This window comes from Ovis aries, chromosome 6 (assembly GCF_016772045.2).
Source record: "Ovis aries strain OAR_USU_Benz2616 breed Rambouillet chromosome 6, ARS-UI_Ramb_v3.0, whole genome shotgun sequence".
In the NCBI taxonomy this organism is placed as follows: domain Eukaryota; kingdom Metazoa; phylum Chordata; class Mammalia; order Artiodactyla; family Bovidae; genus Ovis; species Ovis aries.
The window spans coordinates 88,964,199-88,990,711 of NC_056059.1; the positions used below are offsets into that span (position 1 = coordinate 88,964,199).

Sequence of the window (26,513 nt, forward strand, 5' to 3'; positions counted from 1 at the left end):
TATCAGCCCTTCCAGTGAATATTTAGGACTGATTTCCTTTAGGATTGAGTGGTTTGATCTCCTTGCTGGCCAAAGGATTCTCAAGAGTTTTCTCGAGCACCAGTCCAGAAGCATCAATTCTTTGCTGCTCAGCCTTCTTAATGTCCAGTTCTCACATCTGTACATGACAACTGGGAAAACCATGGTTTAGACTGTATGCACCTCTGTCGGAAAAGTGATGTCCCTGATTTTCAGTATGCTGTCTAGGCTGTCACAGCTTTCGTTTCAAGGAGCAAGCATCTTTTAATTTCATGGCTGCAGTCACCCTCTGCAGGTGATTTTGGAGCCCAAGAAAAGAAAGTCTGTCACTGTTTGTATCCCCATCTTATCTTCCATGAAGTGATGGGACCAGATGCCATGATCTTAAGGTTTCTGCACCTTGAGTTTTAAGCCAGCTTTTTCACTCTCCCCTTTCACCTTCACTAAGAGGCTCTTTGGTTCCTCTTGGCTTTCTGTCATCTGCATACCTGAGGTTATTGATACTGCTTCTAGCAATCTTGATTCCAGTTTATGATTCATCCAACCTGGCATTTTGCATGATGTACTCTGCATATAAGTTAAATAAGCAGGGTAACAATATGCAGCCTTGAGGTACTCCTTTATCAATTTTGAACCATTCCATACCATTCCTTTGTTCCATGTCCGGTTCTAACTTGCTCCTTGACATGCGTACAGATTTCTCAGGAGACGGGTAAGGTGGTCTGGTATTCCCATCTCTTTAAGGATTTTCCACAGTTTGTTGTGATTCACACAGTCAAAGGTTTTAGTTTATTAATGAAGCAGAAGTAGATGTTTTTCTGGAACTTTCTTGCTTTTTCTATGATCCAATAGATGTTGACAATCTGATCTCTAGTTCCTCGGCTTTTCTAAATCCAGCTTGTATACCTGGAAGTTCTTGGTTCACATTGTTGAAGCCTAGGCTGAAGGATTTTGAGCATTACCTTGCTAGCATGTGAGATGAGGACAACTGTGTGGCAGTTGCAACAATTTCACAATTGTGTGGTAGTTTCTTTGGCACTGCCCTTCTTTAGGATAGAAAGTGAAAACCTTTTCTAGTCCCATGGATACTGGTGAGTTTTCCAATTTGTTGTCATGAGTGCGGAACTTTAATAGCATCATAGTTTAGGATTTGAAACAGCTCAGCTGAAATTCCATCACCTCCACTAGCTCTGTTTGTAGTAATGCTTCCTAAGGCCAACTTGAGTTGACACTACAGGATGTCTGGCGTTAGGGGAAGTGACCACACCATTGTGATTACCTGGGTCATTAAGATCTTTTTTGTACAGTTTGTCTGTATATTCTTGCCACCTCTGTTTCTCTGCATTATTCACTTAAGAAGGCTTTCTTTCTTGTCTCTCCTTGCTATTCTTCAGAACTCTGCATTCAGTTGGATATATCTTTCACTTTTGCCTTTCACTTCTCTTAAAAAATATCTATATATATATTTTGGTTCCACTGGGTCTTAGCTGTGGCATGTGGGATCTAGTTTCCTAACCAGGAATCAAACCCAGGCCCCCTGCATTGGGAGCTCAGAGTCTTAGACATTGGGCCACCAGAGAAGTCTCTCGCTTTTCTTTTCTCAGTTATTTGTAAGGCCTCCTCAGACAACAATTCTGCCTTGTTGCATTTTTTTTTCCCTTGGGGATGGTTTTTGTCACCATCTCCTGTACAATGTTACAAACCTACATCCATAGTTCTTCAGGCCCTCTAACAAATCTGATCACTCGAATCTATTTATCACGTCCACTGTATAATCATCAGTTCAGTTCAGTTCAGTTGCTCAGTTGTGTCTGACTCTTTGCGACCCCATGAATCGCAGCACGCCAGGCTTCCCTGTTCATCACCAACTCCCGGAGTTCACTCAAACTCATGTCCATCGAGTCAGTGATCCCATCCAGCCATCTCATCCTCTATTGTCCCCTTCTCCTTCTGACCCCAATCCCCCCCAGCATCAGAGTCTTTTCCAATGAGTCAACTCTTCGCATGAGGTAGCCAAAGTACTGGAGTTTCAGCTTCAGCATCATTCCTTCCAAAGAAATCCCAGTGCTGATCTCCTTTAGAATGGACTGGTTGGATCTCCTTGCAGTCCAAGGGACTCTCAAGAGTCTTCTCCAACACCACAGTTCAAAAGCATCAACTCTTCGGCACTCAGCTTTCTTCACGGTCCAACTCTCACATCCATACATGACCACTGGAAAAACCATAGCCTTGACTAGACGGACCTTTGTTGGCAAAGTAATGTCTCTGCTTTTCAATATGCTATCTAGATTGGCCCTAACTTTCCTTCCAAGGAGTAAGTGTCTTTTAATTTCATGGCTGCAGTCACCATCTGCAGTGATTCATAAGGGACTTGATTTAGGTTATACCTGAATGGCCTAGTGGTTTTCCCCACTTTCTTCAATTTAAGTATGAATTTGGCAATAAGGAGTTCATGATCTGAGCCACCCTCAGCTCCGAATCTTGTTTTCATAGACTGTATAGATTTTTTCTAACTTTGCCTGCAAAGAATATAACCAGTCTGATTTTGGTATTGACCATCTGGTGATGTCCATATGTATAGTCATCTCTTGTGTTTCTGGAAAAGGATGTTTGCTATGGCCAGTGTGTTGTCTTGGCAAAACTCCATTAGTCTTTGCCCTGCTTCATTTTGTACTCCACAGTCAAACTTGCCTGTTACTCCAGGTATCTCTTGACTTCCTACTTTTACCTTCCAGTTTCCCATGATGAAAAGGACATCTTTTCTGTGGTGTTACTTCTGGAAGGTCTTGTAGGTCTTGAAAGAACCGGTCAACTTCACCTTCTTCAGCATTAGTGGTTAGGGCGTAGACTTAGATTACTGTGATGTTGAATGGTTTGCCTTGGAAACGAACTGAGATCATTCTGTCGTTTTTTTTGGGACAGACACCACCAGACACATCCCACAGGGCGTTTTAAAAACTTTTATCTTTTACTCTGAGTGAAATGGTACTGTAGGGTTTTGGGCAAAAGAGTTATCTGATCTAAGTGATACAAGATGATACAAGTGTTAAACAGAGAACAGATTGCACAGCAGTGATGGGATCAGGGAGATTAGTTAAATGACTACTGTGGAAATAAAGGTAAGAGATGATATTAGTGACTTGAACCAGAGTGAGAAGTGATGAATAGTGACTAGGATTTCAGATAGAGATCCAAGGCAAAGGTCACTCGATTTTGCAACAGAGTGGAGAAAAATCAAAGATCATATCAAGATTTTTAGCCTTAGCAGTTACAGAGTTGTGGGTTTAGAATAGGCAAAGATTAGGAGTTCATATTTGGACATTAAGTATGAGACGTTTAATTAGGTTTCCACAAGGACATGTTGAGTAGCTAGCTGGATATAAGAGACTAGAGCGTAGGGAAGAGGTCTGGGCTAAAGATACAGATTTTGGATCAGCTATTATATAAAGGTAAGAAGCAGGATGAGATGATCAATGGATAAAGAAGATCTGTAAAAAGCTAAATGGCTTAGCACCTAAGAGGAGAGATGAGGAGGAACTAGAGACACAGAAGGAATACTCAGAAAGATTAAGAGAGTGTGTAATGTAATGGAGGCCAAGAGTGTGTAATGTAATGGAGGCCAAGTAAAGAGAGTATATCAAGTGTTACTAGGTTTAGTGAGATAAGGATAGAGAAGTAACCATTGGATTTAGCAACATGAGAGTCCCTGGAGACCATAAAAACATAGTTTTGGTAGAGCTGAGGGAAGGACAACCTAGCAGGAATAGATTCAAGAAAAAAGGAACTGGAAATTACCAAAGTAGACAAGGAGTTCTGCCACAAATGGGAGCAAAGAAATGGGGTTGCAGCCAAAGAAACAGAGGCAGGAGAAAGGTACTGGAGAAATCAAAAGCTTTCTTAAGACTGGATAAAGAAATGTGCATGATGATGAGGATGATTCAGGAAAGAGAGCAGAATGATATAGAAGAAAAGAGAATTGCTACAAAGATGTTTTTGAGTAAGCCATAGCAGACAGAAAATATGATCTAGCTCACAGCTGGAGGGATTGGTTACAACAAGTTTATCCAGTAACTGTTAGGAGTATATGGGTACAGGGGTTTGTGAGTTGGGAAGACAACAGTGGGGAAAATCTCTAGCAGTTTTCTTCTGGTGCTTCAGTTTTCTCACTGATTGGAGTAGAATGCAAGATCATCAACTGAGGTTGAAAAAGAGTATATACTAGACGTCACAGGATAAAGGAGAAAGAAACAATGGTCTAGATGAGTGGCAGAATAAACTAGGGAAATGTATAGTTTGACTACTGGGCAGCATTAAAGGGTTCACTGTCACACATTTAAAGTAAAATTAGTCATCAAGATTGATGCTTTTTTCCCCCTCTTAGAAACTTACAGTTACTAGGCTTGAGGTAAGAATAACGAGAAGGAAGAGTCAGGCCAGTGAAGGGTGGCATTATAAATGGATCCGACTATTTACTGGTAGACAGAATGTTTCCAGGATTGTTGGAGGCAGCTTTACTCTAGCAAGAGTAAAGCTGAAAAGAGGTGATAATCAGAGAATGAAATGTATAAAACTGTGATTGTGAGGTGGGCATATGAATCAGTTCAGTAGTGGCAAAAAAAAAAAAAAAGAAAACATCCATTAGAAATATTTTAAAAATATACCCTACATAATTCCCTAAAAGCTTAATGAACATTTACAACGGGGAGAAATAAGAAGCGATAAAGTACAGGGGTAAAAACATTAAAAATGCAGACCAATAACATCCACCATGGATTGTAACAGCCCAAAACATAACCTAGTTGTTAATGTCCTAAGAGATCAAGCAACTAACTGCGAGTATTCCAAAGTTAGACCAGAGGAACTGCTCCAGAGCATGAACTCTTGCACATAGTAAACAGTTAGTGAATCAAATGTTTGCTGCATAAGGATAAGGGAATCTGATAAATATAACAAGCAGTATTGAGCAGCAATTTTCACAAATCTATTAACCAACATTTTCATATTAGAAAGGTTGATCAAAGTAATAAGTTATCCATGTAGAACATCCACAAGCAATAAGTTATCCAGTAATTTTCTAGTGGAGTCTTTAGGGTTTTCTATGTAGAAGATCATGTCATCTGCAAACAGTGAGAGTTTTACTTCTTTTCCAATTTGGATTCCTTTAATTTTTCTGCACTGATTGCTATGGCCAAAACTTCTAAAACTATAGTGAATAGTAGTGGTGAAAGTGGGCACCCTTGTCTTGTTCCTGACTTTAGGGGAAATTTTTTCAATTTTTCACCATTTAGGATAATGTTTGCTGTGGGTTTGTCATATATAGCTTTTATTATGTTGAGGTATGTTCCTTCTATTCCTGCTTTCTGGAGTTTTTATCATAAATGGATGCTGAATTTTGTCAAAGGCTTTCTCTGCATCTATTGAGATAATCATATGGTTTTATTTTTCAATTTGTCAATGTGGTATATTACATTGATTGATTTGCGGATATTGAAGAACCCTTGCATTATCTTTGACAAAGGAGGCAAGAATATACAATGGATTACAGACAATCTCTTTAATAAGTGGTGCTGGGAAAACTGGTTAACCACTTGTAAAAAAATGAAACTAGAATACTTTCTAACACCATACATAAAAATAAATTCAAAATGGATTAAAGATCTAAATGCAAGACCAGAAACTATAAAACTCCTAGAGGAGAACATAGGCAAAACACTCTCCGACAGAAATCACAGCAGGATCCTCTATGACCCACCTCCCAGAATACTGGAAATAAAAGCAAAAATGAACAAATGGGACCTAATTAAACTTAAAAGCTTCTGCACAACAAAGGAAACTATAAGCAAGGTGAAAAGACAGTCTTCTGAATGGGAGAAAATAATAGCAAATGAAGCCAACTGACAAACAACTAATCTCAAAAATATACAAGCAACTCCTGCAGCTCAATTCCAGAAAAATAAACGACCCAATCAAAACATGGGCCAAAGAACTAACTAAATAGACATTTCTCCAAAGAAGACATACAGATGGCTAACAAACACATGAAAAGATGCTCAACATCACTCATTCTCAGAGAAATGCAAATCAAGACCACAATGAGGTACCATTTCACACCAGTCAGAATGGCTGCGATCCAAAAGTCTACAAGCAATAAATGCTGGAGAGGGTGTGGAGAAAAGGGAACCCTCTTACACTGCTGGTGGGAATGCAAACTAGTACAGCCACTATGGAGAACAGTGGTGGAGATTCCTTAAAAAACTGGAAATAGAACTGCCTTATGACCCAGCAATCCCACTGCTGGGCATACACATTGAGGAAACCAGAATTGAAACAGACACGTGTACCCCAGTGTTCATCGCAGCACTGTTTATAACAGCCAGGACATGGAAGCAACCTAGATGTCCATCAGCAGATGAAAGGATAAGAAAGCTGTGGTACATATACACACAATGGAGTATTACTCAACCATTAAAAAGAATACATTTGAATCAGTTCTAACGAGGTGGATGAAACTGGAGCCTATTATACAGAGTGAAGTAAGCCAGAAAGAAAAACACCAATACAGTATACTAACGCATATATATGGAATTTAGAAAGATGGTAACGATAACCCTGTATGCGAGACAGCAAAAGAGACACTGATGTATAGAACAGACTTTTGGACTCTGAGGGAGAGGGAGAGGGTGGGATAATTTGGGAGAATGGCATTGAAACATGTATAATATCATATATGAAACAAATCGCCAGTCCAGGTTTGATGCATGATACTGGATGCTTGGGGCTGGTGCACTGGGACAACCCAGAGGGATAGCACGGGGAGGGAGGAAGGAAGGGGGTTCAGGATGGGGAACACGTGTACACCTGTGGCGGATTCATGTTGATGTATGACAAAACCAATACAATATTGTAAAGTAATTAACCTCCAATTAAAATAAATAAATTTTTATTAAAAAAATAAGTTATCCATGTAGAACATCCAAGTTAAACTAGATAAGACCAACTTCAATGATGTTTCTAAATCAGAAATGGTGGAGCCAGAATGTACCAAGTCTCAAATGGCAAAAAGGTATGTTTTTCCAGATGTAAATCATAAGCAAAAAATTGTGAACCAAACCCTAGCATGTCAATCTGATAATTTACCAAATACACTAGAAAGAAGCTGCAGTTCAAGCAGAATAGTCTCCTCCATAATCTAAAATTCTATCTATATACCACCCTCATTCAAAACTGCTTATAAAGTATCAATGCATGTGGAATAATTTACATCTAATTAATTTATGATTAAGAATTAATATTATGGGGAAATATGCAATGACACTGAAAGAAGTTCCTTTCGAATTGCTTTAAATCTGAGGCCTTGAAAGCATGAACATCAAGGTTAAGAAAGGCTGGCAAGAATTCAAGGAAACAACACTTATGTACTGCTGATGGTATTAGGGAAACATTCTGGAAGTATCAAACTTAAAATATACTGACTCATGTGAAGAAACAAACTTATTCCATAAAAATAAAAGTGCCAAAATATAACAAAATATGTATAATAATGTTTATTGCAACATTACGTGTAGTGACAATACTGGAAACTTACTATGTAGTATATTATGCAGTTATAAATCACAATGAATTGAAAATCTTTTTCAGTTATTTAGAGTGGGAAAAGCAAGTATTAGAGTATTATGTTTACACGATTCTTTTATTTTAAGTATACTATTTTCACATACATGGATATTTATGTGTTCAACAAATGTTTACTAACATGCCAGGCATCATTTTGTGGTTCATACATTCTAGAGGTAGAGAGAGACAAACAAGTTAAGTAAAATGCAGTATTTAGAATATCAGAACATGAAAATAAAGAAGGGAAGAAAAGTCGAAAGATGTGAAAGGGAGACTAAAATATGAGGCAACTTTGCAGAGTTCACAGTTTACACTGCACATACTGTAACAAAGAAAACCCCATTCATGTTGATTAAGAATAGACATGCACAACTGGACATATGCCTAAATGCTGTTTGACTTTGTAATCCACAGGCTTGCAGTATATTCCTAAATGTATTTCATGTAATGTATAAACAACAAAGGGATGAAACAAAAATTTTATTTAAAAGCAGACATCTATGTGTCAGCTAAGAAAAAGGATGCTTTCTACAACTGTGTTTTTGTTTAGTTGCTAAGTCGTGCCCCACTCCTTTGTGACCCCAAGGACTGTAGCCTTCTAGGCTCCTCTATCCATTGGATTTCCCAGGCAAGAATACTGGAGTGGCTTGCCATTTCCTTCTCCAGGGGATCTTCCTGACCCAGGGATCAAATTTGTGTCCTTTGCATTTGCAGGAGGGTTCTTTACCACTAAGCCACCAAGGAAGCCCTTCTAAGATTTATAAAAATGCAAAAAGAAACAATATCATTAAATAATACTTAGAGAATCTAACATTTAAAAATGAGAGAGTAATGCAAAAACAGGATATTATAATAACTGTAAGGAGGAAGCACTAAAACACAGGTGGACTTCAATTAAGGGGAGCAAGGAAACCAGGGAATTTAGAATAAAAAAGAAGTAGATTTAAATTCTATCCTAGATTAGGTAAATTACTTAATATCCCATAGATTAGTTTCTCCATCTGTAATGTGAGGGTAATAACACTTTTATAGAGAAGATTCAAATAATTTATATTCTCTCATATAATTTGACCCTACATATTGCCTGGTATTTTAGTAAACATTAAATAAATACTAGACGCAACTGGTCATATTTCACTAGCTGGTTATGCCTTGGTCGTGTATGTCTTCCTAGTGCATTTGGTACTTCTGATAAATCTGTTGGCAACAAATTATAAGGTCCAGGATCAGTGTAGTACAGATTTGGATGAGGATTAAGAAAACATTAGTTGAGATAACTGAGCATTATAGAGGCTAGGCTCTCTAACTTCCAGACAGGTAAAGTAATTGTTACGGAGATTATAACAATCTGTTCTCAGGATATTATAATACTATAATATTGTATTATAATAGCCTGTAACAATCACTGTAACAATTGTTACAGTGATTATAATAATATGTTCATATTCAATTAAAACCTCAAAGTGGCCAAGGAAAAGCTAATTTTTATTTGGTCAGAATATAAACTAGAAAATTTTTTTAAATGAAAAACCTTAATATTAAATATATTTTTCAGAAAATAAGAGTATTTTTACATTGACTTTAGAAAAAAATGTTTAAAATAATTTTATTTTCTTCATGCAAGATGAACTATGTAGCTTAACACAGTAAGTTTAAACAAAAAGAATGTACCTGACTTTAATGAAAAATATTCTAATATACAACTAACTTGTGAACAACATGGGCTTCAACAGGCCCATTTCATGTGAACTCCTTAAAATAAATAAGTACTACAATACTACACAAATTGCAGTTGGTTGAAATCCATGGACTTGAAACTGCAGATATGTAGGGCCCAACTCTAAAGTTACACATGGATTTTAAACTGCATGCGGGGGTGGTCAATGCTCCAGCCCCACAATCACTACATATTTGAAAAGTTCACGTTAAACTTTATAGCATTTTTAACCTATTTAAAAAAGATAAAACATGGCAGAATATATATTCTATAATATTCAATACTAACAAATTATTTTCCTTCTATGATTACTATTTCTATAATATTACATTCTAGAGGATAGTTCGTGATAGAACAGAGAGTAAAGAAGCAGCTGTGGGACTGTCCAAACTATGCCATGTTTGGAGTATTTTACTCCCTGCAGGAATAATAGGGATGATGCTGTAGTATGCCTGAAAGAGATTTGGATGGGATTAACAGAACATTTGTTGAAATACCTGAGCACTAGAGGCTAGGCTCTCTCACTTCCAGATCAATGCAATTTCTACAATAACATTTTGGTAATTTAACTATAAAGAAAACTATTTTAATGATATAACAATATTTAAAATACTCAAATTCTACCAGTTGAGCCAACCTTGGAGAGAAAACCACGTACATAATTTAAAGCAAAAGCAAAACAAAGCAAAAAAACCACAGATTACAAATAAGGAGGAAGAAAAGCAGAAAGGAAAAAAGTAGATAATATTTTTCATATGGAAAGGTTACCTTTTCCAAGTCTAACTCCTCTAATAAAATGCTGGCATTTTTGTTTGCTTCAGCAGCCTGTCTATCTTTGGCTTGTACTATTGATTCCATACAAAGGTGACACTTCTTCAGCATCTCCTAAAATAAAAAAATTAAGATGTTTCTAACCTCAAAATAATTAAAATTTAGAGAGATTCCTGAAAACATGAAAATATTAAATAAGGTACTCGAATGAACATAAGCAGTAAAGATCAATAGTAGGGCAAAAAGGGTGCAAATAAAAACATAATTTAAATGGCATTTTTTTAAAATACATAAGCAAAGAGCCTCTACTGTTCTTCAAAATAACGTCCATTTGACTGGTACTAAAATTATTTAGTCCTATAATTTTAAAAATGAGAAATCATACTGCAAATAGAGCTGCAACAATCTGTTAGGTGGTTAACAGGCTAAAGGAAAGGGGCAATGTCAACAAAAGAAAACGAGTTTAAAAAATTTTTAAATACTTATTTGGCAAGAACTGTTCTCAAATACTTTGTTTCTGTAACTTCTTATGCTAGAATCATTCATAAGAAACAATATAGACTTTTCTCTCATTTCATTTTCAGAACACACTTTTTGACAGGAAAGGGATATTTCCATGCTAAGATAAAGCCTTATTTTCAATCTCTGTCCCCCCCACATAGAGACCAATGATATCTAGGAATACTAATTCTCATGAAAAAAATCTAGAGGCAGGCAAGACAGTGGATTAACTATGTTAAACCAAAAATTAATGAGAAAAGTTGCTGTCACACAATAACTGAGAAAATGAAAGACATTTTTACATTTTTCAGAAGCATGTTTTAGGATTTCATTCCAATATTTTGATTTCAATTAGAATTCTAAAGGGATTTATTTTATGTTCTCTACTTTTCCTGCAAAAAGATCCTAGCAAATTCATTCTTAACCTGACAGTCTGATTTTTATATTATGTTGAACATGTTAAGAATTTTCTTGACCATAAGTAAAAGTACTATGCTAATTTTTGTTTAAGTATAAAAAAAAATTCACTGACTTGTTCCTCTCAGAAGAGTTATCAGTCTGGATAGGTTATATCACTAATGAATAGTAACAATAACTTGCTTTAGGTTGTTTATTATCAACATTAAAATTAAATTAGCTTAAGTACTATCTAAAAGGCTAAAGTAATTCTATCATAGAAAATGTTTTATTACTTCATTAGGTACTTCATTAGTAAATACTCCGAAGAGTTTCTTAAATAGCATACTTCATTCCCAAATACTACATAAATGAAAACAGTTATATGCCACACATGATTGCTCAAACTAAGGCTTCTTTTCTTAATGTGGAATATACAAATATATAAAAGCCAAATGGGATCCCAAGTTCATAGAGTGGGGATGAATTTAATCAGTGTATTACCTTATCAGTGATCGTTGCTATGTATCTCATACATTCAGAGTCTGATGGAAACTGATTGACTTCTTTGACTAAGTAGCGCACCACTTTCACATGACCCTAAAAAACAGATATCATTGTCAGACTGAAAACAAACTCTATCAGAATTCAGTAAACCTAGTCTGTCTGAACAACAATTTCATTGACATTAGTGCCACAAAATAAAGAGTTAAGTTGGGTATTATTGGCATTTCAAATAAAAAAGTGGAGTAGGAAATGGCAACCCACTCCTGTATTCTTGCCTAGAAAATTCCATGGACAGAGGAACCGGGCGGGCTACAGTCCATGGGGTCACAAAGGGTCAGACATGACTGAGCAACTGAGCACATAAACAAAAAAAGAGACAGGCTTTGATTTTAATGAATTAGATAAATCTACACTGTTCACTTTCATTCCAACTCCTGAAAAGATACAGAATAATTTGAGCTAAAATTCTGGTCAGTCAGTGTTAGTCTAAACCATTCTGAATTTAAAAAAAGATAACCGAAAGTCAGTATGAAGAAATACATGATATGTGTGAAAGAAAAACCTCACCTTCCCCCCAGTCCCAGCTAACTCATTAGATCTTAGCATCCTATTCAATTTTAAGCATCAAAAGAGTAGAAATAACAATTTTGTTCTTTTTTTCAGATAAAAACTGAATGGATAGTACTGTACTAGGTAATGCAAAGGAAATAAGATACAGTTGCCTAAAGCTTGAATGATGGTTATATTATTTACTGTTGATAAAATTCACTATGTTAAAAATGTTTAGACCCTATTCAAGAGACTCTCTACTTTCTCTAATCTATACTATTACTGACACAACACCTCTTAACAGATGGATAAACATATGTTTATAGTCAGTACATTTCCTCTGTTGCCTTTATTTTTTTCCTTCTCATCTACATCTTTTAAAATTACCCGTATCTTTTAACTAAACAAACGTTTATCCAAAGACATACAGATGGCTAATAGACACATGAAAAGATGCTCAGCATTACTCACTATTTGAGAAATGTAAATCAAAACCACAAAGTGGTATCATCTCACACAGGTCAGAATGGCCACCATCAAAAAGTCTACAAACAATAAATGCAGGAGAGGGTGTGGAGAAAAAGGAACCCTCTTACACTGTTGGTGGGAATGCAAACTGGTACAGCCACTATGGTGAACAGTGTGGAGGTTCCTTAAAAACTGGAACTAGAACTGCCATGAGTGAAGTCGCTCAGTCGTGTCCGATTCTTTGCAACCCCATGGACTGTAGCCTACCAGGCTCCTCTGTCCATGGGATTTTCCAGGCAATAGTACTGGAATGGATTGCCATTTCCTTCTCCAGCCGATCTTCCCGACCCAGGGATAGAACCTGGGTCTCCTGCACTGTAGACGCTTTATGGTCTGAGCCACCAGGGAAGTCCAAGAACTGCCATATGACCCAGGAATTCCACTGCTGAGTATACACCCCAAGGAAACCAGAAGTGAAAGAGACACATGTACCCCAATGTTCACTGCAGCACTGTTTACAATAGCTAAGGCATGGAAGCAACATAGATGTCCATTGGCAGACGAAGGATAAGGAAGTTATGGTAATATACAGAATGGAATATTACTCAGCTATAAAGAAGAACACATTTGAGCCAGTTCTAATGAGGTGAATGAAACTGGAGCCTATTATCCAGAGTGAAGCAAGTTAGAAAGAGAAACACTAATACAGTATATTAATGCATAATGGAATTTAGAAAGATAGTAATGATTACCCTATATGCAAAACAGCAAAAGAGACACAGATGTAAAGAACAAACTTTTAGACTATGTGGGAGAAGGCAAGGGTGGGATGATTTGAGAGAACAGCACTGGAACATATATATTACCATATGTAAAACGGATGACTAGTTCAAGTTCAGTGCTGATGTTGGGCACTCAAAGCTGGTGCTCTAAGACAGTACAGAAGGATGGGGTAGGGAGGGAGGTGGGAGAGGGATTCAGGATGAGGGGACATGTGCACCCATGGCTGATTCATGTCGATGTATGGCAAAAACTACCGCAATACTGTAAAGTAATTATCCTCCAATTAAATAAATGAATTCCTAAAACCTACCTGCATCTTTTAGTGAACACCTTAAATGGCATTTGCACCTTTGCTTGATGCCTCATTAACACTTCTACAGTATTTAAAAATATTTATATGGGACAATTCAGTTACCTAAGTTTGTCTGTGGATCTCTGATAATTACATTTTGTACAAAATGCAACATTTGGAAGCTGTACAAATGTACACAGTGGGCAAAAAGAAAAGTAATGAAATGAATAACGAAAGAGTATAAAAGGTAAGTGCCTTTCTTAAGGAGCTAAGTCTATTTGGAAACATGAGGTATATGAATGTTATATGTTAAGGTAATAACAATATATTTGTCAAAATAAATGATAAAGGTAATAGCAAATTATAGAATTTCTACAATCTTTAAGAGGTAAGTTATTTCAATGTGAGCTCAAATGGAATGGGAAGAGTTTCTGTAGAAGGGAAGATTTACATTACATCCAAGAAATGAGTAACTTTGGAAAATTGAGGAAGGACATGGGAATTCCTGAGATGAGAACAAATGTGATATGAGACAACGACACAAAAAAGACCAAGCAAGTAGAAAATCACATGAGGGACTCAATGGGAGATGAGTTCAAAGGGCACTGGACTGGTCTCTGAATAACAACTACGATTTGATTTCAGAGGATTACAGAGACTGGTGAGACAGGAAAAGCTTCTTGAAGAGGATACTAACAGTGAAATGGTTAGGAAGATAAACTTGATATGCTAGCTTGCTTGAAGAGGGAGCTAGTCACTGAGAATAAGTATGATTAGCAAGGAAAAAAAATTCAGAGTCAGTGGGAAGGTAGCCTGGAACACCATGCAAGAGATGGTATAAAGAATAAGAGAACTTAGTATGAGAAAAAAGGAAAAGATGATTTTTTGAAGAACAATTTTTCAATACAACAAAATAATTTGGAATCTGTAAGAGATTTTACCTATTGAATGAGAAAACTCAAAACTATAATCCCTGGAATAATAAACTGGCTTTCCAAATAAAAAATCAGACCTGCATTTAGGAGATCAACCAAATCATTAAATCAAGTTCTTATATATAGTTCTATGCTATACACTACAGAAAGTTTCAATTTCACAAAATTTATTTCTACTTCTGAAGGTTGCAAATATTGACAGCTGAATTTTCATTTTTCTTTTTTTTCCCCTAGAAATTAATGTGAATAATTAAAAATGAAATCAATTTAAGTTAAATTTTTCTGTGTGCTAATACAAGAAAACACTCATTTGTAAATAAGTAATTAATTACTCTTAGTTGGATTCATATTTTGCAAAAGAGTAAGACTGTAACTAGATTTTGAAAATTCTACATAGTACAATTTTTAAAACTTTACTAAGCTTTGACATCCAACACTGATACTATTGATAGCTTTTCTGGGATGCCTTTTTTTTTTTTTTTTTTTAATTTTTACTTTATTTTACTTTACAATACTGTATTGGTTTTGCCATACATTGACATGAATCCACCACGGGTGTACATGAATGCCCAATCCTGAACCCCCCTCCCCACATCCCACCCCGTATCATCTCTCTGGATCATCCCCGTGCACCAGCCCCAAGCATCCTGTATCCTATATCGAACACAGACTAGCAATTTGTTTCTTACATGATAGTATACACGTTTCAATGCCATTCTCCCAAATCCTCCCACCCTCTCCCTCTCCCTCAGAGTCCAAAAGTCTGTTCTATACATCTGTGTCCCTTTTGCTGTCTCGCATACAGGGTTATCGTTACCATCTTTCTAAATTCCATATATATGCGTTAGTATACCGTATTGGTGTTTTTCTTTCTGGCTTACTTCACTCTGTATAATAGGCTCCAGTTTCATCCACCTCATTAGAACTGATTCAAATGTATTCTTTTTAACGGCTGAGTAATACTCCATTGTGTGTATATGTACCACAGCTTTCTTATCCTTTCATCTGCTGATGGACATCTAGGTTGCTTCCATGTCCTGGCTGTTATAAACAGTGCTGCGATGAACACTAGGGTACACGTGTCTGTTTCAATTCTGGTTTCCTCGATGTGTATGCCCAGCAGTGGGATTGCTGGGTCATAAGGCAGTTGTATTTCCAGTTTTTTAAGGAATCTCCATCACTGTTCTCCATAGTGGCTGTACTAGTTTGCATTCCCACCAGCAGTGTAAGAGGGTTCCCTTTTCTCCACACCCTCTCCAGCATTTATTGCTTGTAGACTTTTGGATTGCAGCCATTCTGACTGGCGTGAAATGGTACCTCATTGTGGTCTTGATTTGCATTTCTCTGAGAATGAGTGATGTTGAGCATCTTTTCATGTGTTTGTTAGCCATCTGTATGTCTTCTTTGGAGAAATGTCTATTTAGTTAGTTCTTTGGCCCATGTTTTGATTGGGTCGTTTATTTTTCTGGAATTGAGCTGCAGGAGTTGCTTGTATATTTTTGAGATTAGTTGTTTGTCAGTTGCTTCATTTGCTATTATTTTCTCCCATTCAGAAGGCTGTCTTTTCACCTTGCTTATAGTTTCATTTGTTGTGCAGAAGCTTTTAAGTTTAACTAGATCCCATTTGTTTATTTTTGCTTTTATTTCCAGTATTCTGGGAGGTGGGTCATAGAGGATCCTGCTGTGATTTCTGTCGGAGAGTGTTTTGCCTATGTTCTCCTCTAGGAGTTTTATAGTTTCTGGTCTTGCATTTAGATCTTTAATCTATTTTGAGTTTATTTTTGTGTATGGTGTTAGAAAGTGATCTAGTTTCATTCTTTTACAAGTGGTTGACCATTTTTCCCAGCACCACTTGTTAAAGAGATTGTCTTTACTCCATTTTATATTCTTGCCTCCTTTGTCAAAGATAAGGTGTCCATAGGTGTGTGGATATATCTCTGGGCTTTCTATTTTGTTCCATTGAGTCCTATAGATATCAATTAGGTCTAACTGGTCTATTGTATCATTTAAAGTTTGTGTTTCTTTCTTTTCTGTTTAGTTTTCTGTCCATAGGTGTGAGTGGGGTATTAAAGTCTCCCACTATTATTGTGTTATTGTTAATTTCCCCTTACATACTTGTTAGCATTTGTCTTTCATATTGTGGTGCTCCTATATTGGGTGCATATATATTTATAATTGTTATATCTTCTTCTCAGATTGATCCTTTGATCATTATGTAGTGGCCTTGTCTCTTTTCACACCCTTTGTTTTAAAGTCTATTTTATCGGAGATGAGTATTGCTACACCTGCTTTCTTTTGGTCTCTATTTGCATGGAATATCTTTTCCAGCCCTTCAGTTTCAGTCTGTATGTGTCCCTTGTTTTGAGGTGGGTCTCTTGTAGGCAGCATATATAGGGATCTTGTTTTTGTATCCATTCAGCCAGTCTTTGCCTTTTGGTTGGGGCATTCAACCCATTTACGTTTAAGGTAATTATTGATAAGTATGATCCTGTTGCCATTTACTTTATTGTTTTGGGTTCGGGTTTATACACCCTTTTGTGTTTCCTGTCTAGAGAATATCCTTTAGTATTTGTTGGAGAGCTGGTTTGGTGGTGCTGAATTCTCTCAGCTTTTGCTTATCTGGAAAGCTTTTGATTTCTCCTTCATATTCGAATGAGATCCTTGCTGGGTACAGTAATCTGAGCTGTAGGTTATTTTCTTTCATCACTTTAAGTATGTCTTGCCATTCTCTCCTGGCCTGAAGAGTTTCTATTGAAAGATCTGCAGTTATCCTTATGGGAATCCCCTTGTGTGTTATTTGTTGTTTTTCCCTTGCTGCTTTTAATATTTGTTCTTTGTGTTTGATCTTTGCTAATTTGATTAATGTGTGTCTTGGGGTGTTTGGCCTTGGGTTTATCCTGTTTGGAACTCTCTGGGTTTCTTGGACTTGGGTGATTATTTCCTTCCCCATTTTAAGGAAGTTTTCAACTATTATCTCCTCAAGTATTTTCTCATGGTCTTTCTTTTTGTCTTCTTCTTCTGGGACTCCTATAATTTGAATGTTGGAGCGTTTCATATTGTCCTGGAGGTCTCTGAGATTGTCCTCATTTCTTTTAATTCATTTTTCTTTTTTCCTCTGATTCATTTATTTCTACCATTCTATCTTCTATTTCACTAATCCTATCTTCTGCCTCTGTTATTCTACTATTTGTTGCCTCCAGAGTGTTTCTGATCTCATTTATTGTGTTATTCATTATATATTGACTCTTTTTTTTTCTTCTAGGTCCTTGTTAAACCTTTCTTGCATCTTCTCAATCCTTGTCTCCAGGCTATTTATCTGTGATTCCATTTTGATTTCAAGATTTTGGATCATTTTCACTATCAATATTTGGAATTCTTTCAAAGGTAGATTCCCTATCTCTTCCTCTTTGGTTTGGTTTGGTGGGCATTTCTCCTGTTCCTTTACCTGCTGGGTATTCCTCTGTCTCTTCATCTTGGTTATATTGCTGCGTTTCGGGTGGCCTTTTTATATTCTGGGAATTTGTGGAGTTCTTTTTATTATGGAGTTTCCTCACTGTGGATGGGATTGTATCAGTGGCTTGTCAAGGTTTCTTGGTTAGGGAAGCTTGCATCAGAGTTCTGGTGGGTGGAGCTGGATTTCTTCTCTCTGGAGTGCAATGAAGTATCCAGCAATGAGTTATGAGACGTCAATGGTTTTGGAGTAACTGAGCTGTCTGTATATTGAACCTCAGGGGTATGTTCCTGTGTTGCTGGAAAATTTGCGTAGTATGTCTTGCTCTGGAACTTGTTGGCCCTTGGGTGGTGCTTGCTTTCAGTGTAGGTATGGAGGTGTTTGATGAGCTCCTATCAATTAATGTTCCCTGGATTCAGGAGTTATCTGATGTTCTCAGGATTTGGACTTAAGCCTCCTGCTTCTGGTTTTCAGTTTTATTTTTACAGTAGCCTCAAGACTTCTCCATCTACACAACACTGATGATAAAACACCTAGGTTAAAGATGAAAAGTTTCTCCACATTAAGGGACTCCCAGAGAGGTTCACTGAGTTACATGGAGAAGAGAAGAGGGAGGGGGTAGTTAGAGGTGACTGGAATGAGATGAGGTGGGATCAAAAGAGGAGAGAGAAAGCTAGCCAGTAATCACTTCCTTATGGGCGCTCCAGAGTCTGGGCTGCTCAGAGATGTTCATGGAGTTATACAGGGAAGAAGAGTGGGAGGAAGTAGACAGAGGTGGCCAGGAGGATAAAAGAGGGAAATGAACAGGAGAGAGACAGATCCAGCCAGTAACCAGTTCCCTAAGTGTTCTCTACTGTCTGGAACACATAGAGATTCAGAGTTGGGTAGAGAAGAGAAGGGCGAGGGAAGAGACAGATGCCACCTGGTGGAGAAAAAGGAGAATCCAAAGGAGGAGAGAGCGGTCAAACCAGTTATCTCGCTCTCAGGTAAAATTGGGTACTGAAGATTGGGTTTTTAAATGTACAAAACTGACAACAAATACCAAAAAGCAAAGACTAAAAGTCTAGCGTAGAGGTTGAATTTTCAAAAATACAATATTAAAGAAAAGAAGAAGAAGAAGAAAAAAAAAGCCACAAGAATTATTAAAACAACAATCACAAAAAAAATATATATGGCGTGTGCTTTAAAAATAGGGTCTTTTTTTTTTTTGAAAAGTAACAGTAGGTTATAAAAATGAAAATTAAAGGAGAAATAGAGGACTTAAAAATTTTTTAAAGTTAAAAAAAAAAAGAAGAAGAAAAAGAAAAGAAGAAGAAACAACCACACAACAACATCAACAACAACAACAAAAAAGAATGATCATAAAAATAGTAAAGATATATCTGGGACTTTCTCTGGTGTTGTGGGCAGTGTGGGGTCACTTTCAAGGAGGTTCCCTCTGTTTAGCTTCTTCTGTTTGCTGGTCTCTTCAGTGTCTGATTTCTGCCCGGACACAAGGAGGGGCGGTGGTGGACCCTTTTCTTTTTTTTTTAGGCTCACTTGTTCAGTTGCGCTGCGGGGAGGGAGGGATGCTGCAAACAAATAACACTGGCGTGTGCTCACAGTGCCTCAGCCACACTGGGCCTGCCCCTGCTCACGGTGCACATGGCTCAGGCTCTACACTGCTCCGCGGGGAACCCTCTGAGGCCGGCCCTAGGCTGCATGCACGTCCCCAGTCTAAGCCGCTCAGGCTCCGCACTCAGGTAGCCTTCAGAGGCGCAGATTCGGCTGGGCCTGCGTTTTGTGCCCTTCCCAGGTCCGAGTAGCTCAGGTGTTTGGCGAGCGTGGTCGCTGTAACTTATCATCTTTCCCGTCCCTGCTGCTCAGTTTTCTGGGTGTACCGCTGGCGTCCATTCTCAGGCGGATGGTGACGGTTTTTGAAGACAATGACCTGCTTTTCTGGGTGCCTGATATCCTCTGCCAGCATTCAGAAGTTGTTTTGTGGAATTTACTCAGCATTGAAATGTTATTTTGATGAATTTGTGAGGGAGAAAGTGGTCTCCGCATCCTATTTCTCCGCGATCTTAGGACCGCCCCCTCTGGGATGCCTATTATCTAACTTTTAATGTTGCCATCAGAGTGATTATTTGCTTATTATCTTACTGCTTTTACCTTTGCTGTTAGCTCCTAAAAAAAGAGTCTTTAGTGATAATTGAATTATGGACTTCCTAGTCTAAGTGAAAAACATCCAAGTGGATGAGAATGAAAGACTTCTACCTTTCTAAATGCTGCCATAAGAGGAGTGATCTTGCGGTTGTCGGCTGCATCCACATCTGCACCTGCTTGAACCAGTAGCTGAACCACATCAAGGTGCCCACCATTTGCTGCCAGCCACAATGGAGTGTTCCCCTTCTTGTTACGCACATCAATATGAGCTCCCCTAAATGAACGACACAAATATCACTTTCAAATGAAATGACACAAATGATAATAAAAATCAACTATTAACTTGTGAAAATATTCTTTAAAGGAAAAAAATTACTTAAAAATACATAGGACTAAATTGTATTTCTCTCAAAATTACATTACAAAGAACTTCCATTCATCAAATTAAAAGCCACTAAATCAAAATTAACCATACATCAATAATTGCTTTTCTTATTTTAAATTAAAAATAATTCATTCTTTGTGTATAATTCTGATTTCAAATCCTGAGAAAATGTAAAAATATTTTAGAGAAATAAGAAGATACATCCTGTTAATATCATAATATACTGAACAGTATCCTAGAGCACACACAGTATCCTATGAGGTGATTATATCTTTCAGATTATTTGTATTCATGTATTTATATTACGTGGTTTTGGAAAAGAAGGAATCCTAAAACAACATAAAGGTTTAGCACTCAGTGGGCACCATGGTGAATAAGACTCATGGCAAATGACAGTAGTTGATAGTAGCTACTACTAAATACTACTATTAGGACACCATGCCAAAGTCTTTAAGAAGGTTAGAGTAGGAAATCCAATTTAGCAGACAAGCAACTCTGAAAGACTGGCAGGCAACCTCTAAGTGACTTAAAATAAAAAACATTCTGGACTCTATCTTATATATTGAACAGTTCCATAACTCACTTAAAAGCCCTAATTACCATAAAGAACACGAAAAATCAATGGTGAAGCCTAGATTATTGCCAGACTTACACGAATTAGGGTGACATCTCTGCAAAACCGTGTGGGAGATGGGACTATGGCTGACAACAGCTTATTATAGTACTTCAAAAGTGTATACCCAGACAAGAAAGGAAATACAGTATTTCTAGGCTGCACTGAAAAAAAACAATGCAGCATAGCTCTGGATGGGTGGAAAATAACACTGGTCTGTTTAAAACTAAAAAAAAATACACTCTTAATAGAAGTAATCACATCTGATTTTTAAATAGTACAATTTGCACAGAGAATAGTAATCATCAGTAACCCCATATCACATATAGAGTATGGTAACATCATACCTGCCAATGAGAAGCTCACAGAATTTATAATGCCCTTTATCTGCTGCTATGGTTAAAGCTGTATCTCTCGATGAGGGCACTGGAGGGGCATTAACATCAGCACCTTTATCCAAAAGAACTCGGCCCACCTCTGCATAACCACCAGAGGCAGCTTCCATTAGTGGTGTGAGGCCAGTCTAGGTTTAGTGAAAAATAAAAAACAACAGGTAAGAGACTAGAAAGTACCAAAATGTTAAAGAACAATAATTTTGGGGAATAATATTATAGAGTTGTTACAAAAATTTACATCTAAATTTCAACACTGACACTACTAACCTCTCTCAGTTACAGTGACATCTACTGAAAGCAGATGATTCTGCCTAATGTTAATTTGTGGGGGAAAAAAATGATGAAAGTATTTGGCATATGAAAGTGAAAAATGTTAGTCACTTAGTCGTGTCCAACTCTTTGTGACCCTATGGACTGTAACCTGCCAGGCTTCTCTGTCCGTGGGATTCTCTAGGCAAGAATACTGGGAAGGGGCTGCCATTTCCTCCTCCAGAGGATCTTCACGACCCAGGAACTGAACCTGGTCTCCTGCATTGCAGGTAGATTCTTTAATGCTGAGCCACTGGGGAAGCTCTCTTCCTCTCTTCTCTTTCATGATAGAATATAGTTTTTAGCTGACAACCCTAATGTCGTTATTACCTACAAAAATCTATTTCTGGGACTTCCCTGGTGGCCAAGGGCTTAAGAATCCACCTTCTAATGCAGGGGACGTGGGTTCGATCCTTGACCAGGGAACTAAGATTCCATATGCTGCAGGACAACTAAGCCCATTGGCCACAACTAGAGAGAAGCCTATGTGTAGCAATGAAGAGCCCACACGTGCAATGAAGATCCCTGCATGCCCACAAAGTGTATCTCACGTGCCACAGATAAACCTTTCACAGCCATAAACAAATAAATTTAAAAAAAAAGAAAGAAAGAAGTGTCTCTCTCAAAGATTAAAAAGAAAAAGTTGCTAAGGTATTTTAAAGAGGTGATGCTTAACCGAGTCATATTTCTATTTAAATGTATAAATATATATGTAAGAGATGACTATTACTACAAAGTACTAGAATTATAATAAGCATATTGCTAATGTATACCTTAAATGTCAAAGAAATAAATCCATAGGCTAATCTCAGACCTCTTCTTACCTTAGCTCTGTGTTCCACATTTGCTTTTCTATCAAGCAGAAGACTAACCACTTCAGTTCTTCCTTGGAAGCAGGCTAAGGTAAGGGCAGTGTTCCGATTGGTTTCTATTTGAGCATTAATGTCAGAGCCCATGTCTAACAGGAGCTTAACGGCAGCTGTGTGCCCATTCATAGCTGCTAACATCAGAGGAGAAATGCCCAATTTGCTACCAGTTCTGGGGGTGGAAGTATGGGAAGAACAGAAGGAAAAATATACATTTTTAAATGTCCTGGAAAAATTGGATGATAAAACAGAATTCTATCTCATGATTGAAGATTAAGATTCTTTATTCTGTAGACTTACTTAAGAACACACTTCAAATCCTTTACTACCCAGAACCAGAATACTTTCTGCACAATGACTTGGACTAAAAACAAATTAACTCATTATTAAAGTGAAGTTACTCAATTCCGTAAGAAAAAGAGTAATTGATAATTTTTTGAAGTTGTATGCCAATAATTTTAAATATTTAAATTTGAATTCTAAATTTATAATGTAGGCATTTCCTATATATGGCATTAAAGATGTGCTGTTCTACAAATATCTTTAACATAACACTCTTAAGGGACTTGGAAAGAGAGACTAAAACTTACCTAGAATTAATCTCAGCTCCTGCATTTAGTAATATTTTGATAATATTCACATAACCACCAGAAGCAGCCAGGCTTAGAGGTGTGTAATCAGAAACATTCCTGTGCTCTTTATTTGCCCCTCGAGCTAACAACAGCTCCACCACCTGGAAAAAGAAATGAGAAAAAATGGTTTTCTTCTTATGGTGATACAATTTGTAATTTCCCTTTTTTTCTGGTATATTGTCTATAATAAAAGAAAGGGAAAGTCCTTTCATCCTTTGCACAAAATCAGTCTCAAATGAAAAGCAAAAGGTCTTAGAAGTCAACAAAGGGATAAGTAAAATCCATTTTGCAGTCTGTTGAAATGGCAGTATTTTCATTGAAAGATCTATAGTTCATGTGTTCTATAGAAGATTTTTTCATTTGTACATGTAAATGTCCTTAAAAACTAAGTGTAAAAAAATTTTTAGAATAAAGCCAATAATTTTTCCCCAATATTTTACTACAAAAATTTTCAAGCACATGGAAAAATTGAAAAAAATTACATACATTCATCACCTAGATTCTACTATTAATATTCTGCTATGCTTACTTCTCTCTCACAGTTACTTGTCTGTCCATCATTGATGCATTTCGTTTCTAAGTAAGGTGTAGACACCTGCAATTTCCCTTAAATACATTAGCAAGTGCGCAATTAACTAACCTCTTATTTTTTTCAGGTTTTTTTTTTTAGGTGAAATCTGTAACTTTAAATAAATGCACAAAATTTAAACTGTATATTCACCAAGTATTGACAAATGGATACAACTAATTTAAATCTGCTATTTTTTCCACTTTATTTTTTTAACTGAAGGATAATTGCTTTACAGAATTTTGTGGTTTTCTGTCAAACATCAATAAGAATCAGCCATAGGTATAGCCATGTCCCTTCGCTTCCGAATCTCCCTCCCATTTGTTATTTACTCATGTTCCTTCCCAGTCAGTTCTACCCACAGGCTAGTTTCATTGGATCTTCATATAAATGAATCACATAGTGTTTGAGAGTAATTTGTATGTATTGTGCAGCATTCCATTAAGTGAATACACTAGTTTATCTATTCTATTGATGAACATCACTACTGTTTCTAGTTTTGGCAATTCGGCAAAATTTAGTACTGTCAATCTTTAATTTAGCCATTCTAGTAGATGTGATATCTCACTGGGTCTTAATTTACATTCCCTGATAGCTGAGAATATTAGCATTTACTTAAGTGTCATCCAGGGGTCTTTTAGTCTACTATACCATTTTTTGTCTTTTTGTTTTTTAAGTTCACATTCTTAACCACTTTCTTTTATAAATTTAATTTTACTTTTTATTGAAGCATAGTTGATTTACTGTGTGTTAGTTTCAGGGCAAAATGATTCAGGTATATATACATATATATACTGAACACATGTATTCAGTTATATACATATATAGTTTTTTTTTTTTTTTTTCAAATTCTTCTCCCTTATAGGTTATTCTAAAATTTTGAGTATAGTTCCCTGTGCTATAGAGTAGGTCCCTGTTGGTCATCTATTCCATATATAGTAGTGAGGATATGTTAATCCCTAACTCCTGTTTTATTCATCAGCTACTCCTTTCCCCTTTGGTAACTCTAAGTTTGTTTTCTGTGTTTGTGAGTCTATTTCTGTTTTGTATATAAGTTCATTAGTATTTGTTTTTTTTTGAAATTTCACATGTAAGCAATATCATACAATTTTTATCTTTTTCTGAAGCTGTGACTTTCTATCAGATTTTTCCTTTAGTCAGTAAGCCTAAGTGGCTTATGTAAAAAGATTATAAATCAAGTCCCCCAATTGGCATTAGGTTATTTTATCTTACAAGGAGTCCCTTAAGCAATAAAGTGTGTGTGTGTGTGTGTGTGTGTGTTTGTGTGTGCACACTCAGTCTGTCAGTCCATAGGGTTACAAAGAGTCATGACTGAGTGAGCACACGCACGCGCACGCGCGCACACACACATACACACACACATACACACACACACATAGATCAAGTATTTCCAATGAAGTTTAAATTGAGATATAGATTTGCTGGGAAGCTCTTCAAATCAAATAGTGATCAAAAATTTCAGTTAAGTCAAAATTTTATTCATTATATTCCAAAAACAGAACATTTACAATTCTGACTGGTAGAATCACCTCCACTGTGGAATACATAAGAGAATGAGAATGGTGAAATAAAAAGAAACAGAGAATGACCTAGAGTGCTTTCTAAATATAAGATTCAACAATTCCTTATTGAGAAGTTATCAATACAAAGGGACAGCACAACTGGTGAATATAACTGGATTTAAAAAATGGATTTAAAATGAGGTTATCCAACTGATTGTTAAATGCCCAAAGAAAACACACAAGTGAGTAAAGTTATAAGTTCTTGAGTCCACACCTAAGTACACCAGCTGTTCTAGCTAAAAAAAAGCTAAGAGATTATATAATATTACCCAAGAACCAACCTTCAGAGTTAAGAAGGGTTGGGGAACAATTAAAGGATAAAATTACTTAAAACAATTAAAAATTTAATACTCTTAATTCCCTACTAATCTTATATGTAGACAGCAACAGAGGCTGAGCTTAAGTACTTTTCATACTAAATACTCTGGGAGAGGAAAAGATGAATGAATATAGGCCCTGCTTATGGGAAGCTTGCTGACTTGATTTGGGATGTCTTAATCATTCAATTAGTCTGAATGCAGTATAGAGGGATCTCCATGGCAGTTAGTACTTTTAGATGAGTAGGATAATAAACAAGGTATGCTTTTTTTGGCAAGACAGCTTATGCTAACATTATTTCTTTCGCTAAAAGCTAATAGTTTCGTTACTGTGATAAATCTTAATATCTGTCCACTGTTCCTACAAAATCATATAAATTAAACCATGTATTTGTTAAATGGAGGGAGGAAAAGAAATTATACTTGGGAACAACAATACCTCCTGTCTTCCCCCAGAACAAGCCAAAGATAGTGGTGTATCCTTGGTTCTTTCTGACTGGGCTTCAATGTCTGCACCGTTGTCCAGCAATATTTCAACAACACCAACATGACCAGCTGTAGCGGCCAATATGAGCGGAGTAAAACCTGAAGTAAAATAAAGATCTTAGCTAAGCAAAAGGAACAGTGCTATTTTCTATTCTATCTAAGCATCAATATAGGACTACAAGTAGTAGATACAAATTCAGAAAAATGTTCAT

At 36.7% G+C, this 26,513-nt stretch overlaps 1 protein-coding gene across 11 annotated transcripts in view; it reads right to left on the reverse strand.

The window, feature by feature from the left end:
• The window catches only part of ANKRD17 (ankyrin repeat domain 17), a 169,294-nt gene that overhangs the window by 31,130 nt on the left and 111,651 nt on the right, over nt 1–26,513 (reverse strand). For all 11 annotated transcript variants that reach the window (XM_027971068.3, XM_027971067.3, XM_027971064.3 and 8 more), the window contains 7 exons: nt 26,255–26,400; nt 23,306–23,448; nt 22,674–22,887; nt 21,493–21,668; nt 20,259–20,421; nt 11,522–11,617; nt 10,118–10,234 (listed from right to left, as the gene is read on the reverse strand). In XM_027971068.3, coding sequence (XP_027826869.2) covers nt 10,118–10,234; nt 11,522–11,617; nt 20,259–20,421; nt 21,493–21,668; nt 22,674–22,887; nt 23,306–23,448; nt 26,255–26,400 — 1,055 coding nt within the window. The remainder of the gene's footprint in view (nt 1–10,117; nt 10,235–11,521; nt 11,618–20,258; nt 20,422–21,492; nt 21,669–22,673; nt 22,888–23,305; nt 23,449–26,254; nt 26,401–26,513) is intronic.